General features: G+C 40.9%; 2 protein-coding genes across 2 annotated transcripts; both read right to left on the bottom strand.

The window, feature by feature from the left end:
* Positions 1–334: 334 nt before the first annotated feature.
* Positions 335–757, bottom strand: LOC102022408 (zinc finger protein 709-like; the record flags this gene model as incomplete). The annotated part of the gene is made up of 1 exon (XM_013505552.1): positions 335–757. A coding segment is annotated over one exon (423 nt), but the record flags the coding sequence as incomplete, so codon positions are not given.
* On the bottom strand, positions 744–3,270 carry LOC106146853 (zinc finger protein 563-like). Its single transcript, XM_013505561.1, has 2 exons — positions 3,216–3,270; positions 744–1,390 (listed from the first exon to the last, which is right to left on the bottom strand). The coding sequence occupies exon 2, from the start codon at positions 1,333–1,335 to the stop codon at positions 850–852; it is 486 nt and encodes a 161-aa protein (XP_013361015.1). The 5' UTR covers positions 1,336–1,390; positions 3,216–3,270; the 3' UTR covers positions 744–849.
* Positions 3,271–4,841: the final 1,571 nt, after the last annotated feature.

The following is a 4,841-nucleotide window of genomic DNA, read 5'->3' as shown; positions in this document are numbered from 1 at the left end:
CCCCACATGGCTTCTGGGGGGATACTGGGAATTGAACTGAAGACCTCACGCTTGCCAGGCAGATGCTATGCTGCTGAGCTACTTCCCCTACCCCTCCGCATCACTTACACAATAGTTTCTCCTCAGTGTGAGTCCTTACATGTCACTGATAATGTCTGTGCAAGCCGAAAGCTTTCCCACATTGCCTACATAAGGTTTCTCTCCACTATGGGTCTTTCATGTTCATGACAACTATCTTGTCTACTGAAAGCTTTTCCACATTGCTTACATACCACGGGTTTCTCCCTAGTGTGAGTACGTATGTTTTACATTCTGTATTTGTGACAAAACCTTTTTAACTTTGCTTACATACATAGGGTTCCTTGCAAGTGTGCATCTTTTCATGTATTTTCCAACCTGATCTTCCACAGAAAGCTTTCCCACACTGCATACATACATACGGTTTCTCCCCAGTGTGAGTCTTCACGTGTGTTTTATAATCTCTGTGTGCAACATAGGCTTTCCCACATTGCTTGCATACATAGGGTTTCTCACCAGTGTGAGTCCTTTTATGTACTTGCCAACCTGATTTTCTGCTGAAAGCTTTCCCACATTGTGTACATACATACGGTTTCTGCCCAGTGTGAATCTGTTCATGGGTTTGACAAAGACTACCTGTGTGGAAAGCTTTTCCACATTGCTTACATGCATAAGGTTTCTCCCCAGTGTGAATTCTTTCATGTATTTGACACTTATGAGATGTGATGAAAGCTTTCCCTCACTGCTTACAAACACAGGATTTCTCCCTATTCTGAGATCTTCCATGATCACCCAGTGAATTTTTAGTGCAGGATTTTCCATAGTGTTTACCTACATAGGTTTTTTCTCTCTAGAGTCAAGTTTTTCATGTGTCTGACTCTCCTGGTGAAAACTGAAAGCTTTGAGCCATGATACACATGTATCCATATTCACTTCACAGTGATTCCTTTCCTCCATTTGAACATCGTTGGGTATAATGAAAGAAATTACATCTGGCTTCTCTTCAATGGTACTTTCTTCAGCGCAATCAGAATAGGATTTCACACATGGCGCATATTCTTGGAGTTTCTCCCCAGGACTTGTGTTTGCCTGTTTCTGAAAGGACTGCAGCTCTGCGCAGGCTGTGCCATGTTTGTCACAGGTAGACAGCTTCTCTTGAAACCCCTGCTGCTCATGTGGTTTGAGTGCAGTGTTAGCTATGATGGGTCCATCTGCTGCTGAAGGACCAACCAGGAGCCTTCTAGAACAAAGGCCTTCACCTGGTTTTATATCAGCAATAGTCATGTGCACATTCATATCTGCAGTCTGAGCAATCATTTCTCCATGTTGATACCATAATGTATAATCACAGGCTTGCTCTAACTCTTCCCTTCTGTAAAAGGGGAGAGAAACAAAACACCCAATCACACTTAACAGCCTGTTAGTAATGATTCACCATGAGGAGATCTGTTTTGATGCCCCATAACAATATTTAATCATCCAGTAACTGTAGACCCTACATGATGGCTTGGTCACAACTTTCACCTCAACAGTAGGATGTATTTCAGAGTTTGTAATTGACCCATTTACAATACACAATAATTACTTTCATTTTGAGGATCTGGAACACATCTTGATGAAACGTGTTGCACATATTGTTCATTTTTGATACCCTTTCCTCCATGGCTCCATCCCCACCCCTTCCACTGAGCCTCTTCACCCACTAGAAATGTCTGCCTCGCTTTTCCTCCTCCATTAACTCCTCTATTAACTCCTGCGTTCATGCTGTGGGATTCTCATGCAAAATATAACTTGTGCTATTGAAATTTCTCCCTGACTTAATTAATCTCACGTTATGGGCTCTAGATCCTTCCATATTTTGGCAAATGCCATCACTTCATTCTTTTGTGGATGAAGACTATGCCACTATGTGTACACACGTTTTTCAGTGCTTCAAAGTGAACCAGGGGTTTTAGCACTGAGATACATGCATGTGCTTTTTTATGTTTATTTTGAAAAAGTGTCCATCAATCATAAAGGTGCAGGCTGAGCACGAATGCATGATCTTCCAGCTTGAACTTTCTAGAGCACTACAATGCCCAGCCTACCCATTTATGCCAAGGCTATCCCATTTTTCCTTAAGCAACTCATCTCTGAACAGGCATTTAGGCTTTTCTCAGAGCTTAGCTTTTCTATGTTGTGCTGCTACAAATGGATATTTAAGCGTGACTGTAATAGGATTAACACTTTGGGGAATATACACAGGAAAATTACAGTTGGATATGGCCAGGGGTGGTGGCAAATGCCTGTTTTCATATCCCTTGGGAGTTTGAGACAGGAGTATCACTGAGAGTTTGAGGCCCATGTGGGCTACACCGTGAGACCACATACAGCTGGATAACATGGAATGTCTATTTCTACTTTTCTGTGGAATCTCTATACACATTTCCATAGACGCTGACAGTCCCACCAATAACATGGGGATGCACTTTTGAATATTCTGAAATATGAATGGACTGTGGGATTTGGAGGACTGCTTGAAAATAATGTGATCAAAACAGGGGCATTCACTTGGATTTTGAAGACATCCGCAACATTAGCAATTTTTCAAACACTGAATGTGTACATCACATTTAACTACATATAGTATCATATAAAATTTGTTTAATATGAAAGTGGTCTTTTAAAATATATAAAATTATATATATATAATTAGAACTTAGCTCTCACTCTATACCCAAAATTTCTTTTATACCTTCGTGTCCTCAGTGTCTGAATGCAATTTCATTCAATATATCTCTAAATCTGAGCATGGAACAAAATTTGTACTTCTTTAAAAATTTCAGACAGGGCTTTGCTCTATAGTTAAGGCCAATTTTAAACTTACTGTGTGGTCTGGTCTAGCTGTGAACTTGTGGGGATATTCCTGCCGCAGTGGGCAGAATGCTGGGATGACAGAGAGTCACCAACCATTGGGCTGTTCGTTCTACTTCATTACCACAAAGACGATAGTTTTGGAATAATATGAGCAAAACCTACATTCCAAATGTTGGAATATTTCTAATAATCAATTGTGAGATTAGAGATATTCAGTGTGTATATGCCCACTGAGAAATTTTGTTAACGTGACAGAACTTTGAACTTGGTCTTGCTTGTGTAGTTTGCTGAGGATTACTATACTGACAGTTGAGGAATTTTCTTCTCTGAGTACAAATTACCTGAGATGCCTCCCACAATTTCTGTACTTATCTTCAATTTGCTGGTCATCAGAGTTCTTTCCTAAAGTGTTGAAAAAGAAAAATAATGATGACTTAATACATATAGATAAGTAGATCCCAATTTGATTCATGGTAAAATGTAACCATGGCTGGAAGATGCCTTATAAAGTTTCCATCTTTCCATTAATGCAAACAGCACTGGTTTGCACACTGTATACACTGTATACACACTGTATACACTGTGTGTGTGTGTATATATATATACACACACACACACAGTGTATACAGAAAGAATTTCTATACCAAATAAAAAATAAACACCTCGAAATAAGAGTAAACATATAAATGACAAGAGAAAATACCAAACAGAAAACAAGATCTATGAGGTAGATGAGGAAATGGGCAAAGAACGTGGAATTGTGGGAAGACACAGCTAGTAAGGAGACCTATGAAGAAATGAAGGATCCCCTGACACACTCCACAGCCACACCCTCACCTTGGCATATTCCAAAGTCCACACCACTGATATTATTGCGATCCCAGAAAATACAAGAGTTGTTTCTGGTGAGAAATGTGATACTTTCCACATCTATGAAGAAGTAAATTTGCAAAAGGTTCAACCATCTGGTCACTAAAGTGAGAAGAAACCACTTTGGGCTGGGGGCTGGGTATTTAGCTCAGTGGCACAGCGCCTGCCTGGCAAGCATGAGGTTGTGAGTTCGATTCCCAGTACGAGACAAAAAACAAAGAAAACAAAAAAGAAGAAACCACTTTGGGCTCACAGAAATATCAGCCTGTACAAAACAGTGAGATAAAAAAAGAAATAGAATGCTTTACTATGCAATTTCTATAGAACTCACTTATTGACTATTTCAAAGTGGTACAACTAAAGGTATACAAAAAGTGTCACTAAAAGTCACAACTACACATGGAGTAAATTCCTAAGCAGCAGCACAGGAAATAGGACAGTGAGACCCTATCTCAAAAGGAAAAGAAAAAAAATCCTGCTGAAGACAGATGCAGGGGAAGGAGATGTGCATACATGGACCCATGGTTCATGACGTTTTGGCACAGGTCAAATACACCGTGAATCCACTTCAAAGTTCAGGCCTCTATTACCGTCCTTTGCCCTTTGGTATGAGGGGTCATTGGACCTGTTCCACTGGCACCGGGCCAGGTCATATAAACTGGAACATACAGTCTCAAGCCCCGCCTGCCTCAACACACCGCAGCCAAAGTCCTACTTTGCTGTGGGTCTCCCACACTGGCTCAGCACCTTTACCTTCTTTCTTTCTTTGTTTCTTTGTCTTTTTAAGACAGGGTCTCGCTATACAGTTCAGGCTGGCCTTGAGCTCACTTTGTAGCCAAGACTGCCCTCAAACTTGCAGGGATCCTCCTGCCTCAGCCTCCTGAGTGCTGGGATTACAGGCGTGTGCCACCATGCCAGGCTTTAGCATGTTTTCTGAGGCTGCTCCTTTTCAGAGTTCAGCTGTGAGAAAAGTAGGGCCTTGATTCCTCCTTGTCTTGGTTACTTTTCTCTCGCTGGCACAAAATACTTGATGCACAAAATTAAGGAAGGAAAGGTTTATTTCACTTACAGTTTGTGGAGGTTTTAGTCCATACTTG

Source organism: Chinchilla lanigera, unplaced genomic scaffold (assembly GCF_000276665.1).
Source record: "Chinchilla lanigera isolate Chin_1 unplaced genomic scaffold, ChiLan1.0 scaffold00098, whole genome shotgun sequence".
Taxonomy (NCBI): domain Eukaryota; kingdom Metazoa; phylum Chordata; class Mammalia; order Rodentia; family Chinchillidae; genus Chinchilla; species Chinchilla lanigera.
This window is presented reverse-complemented; position numbering and strand designations above follow the sequence as displayed.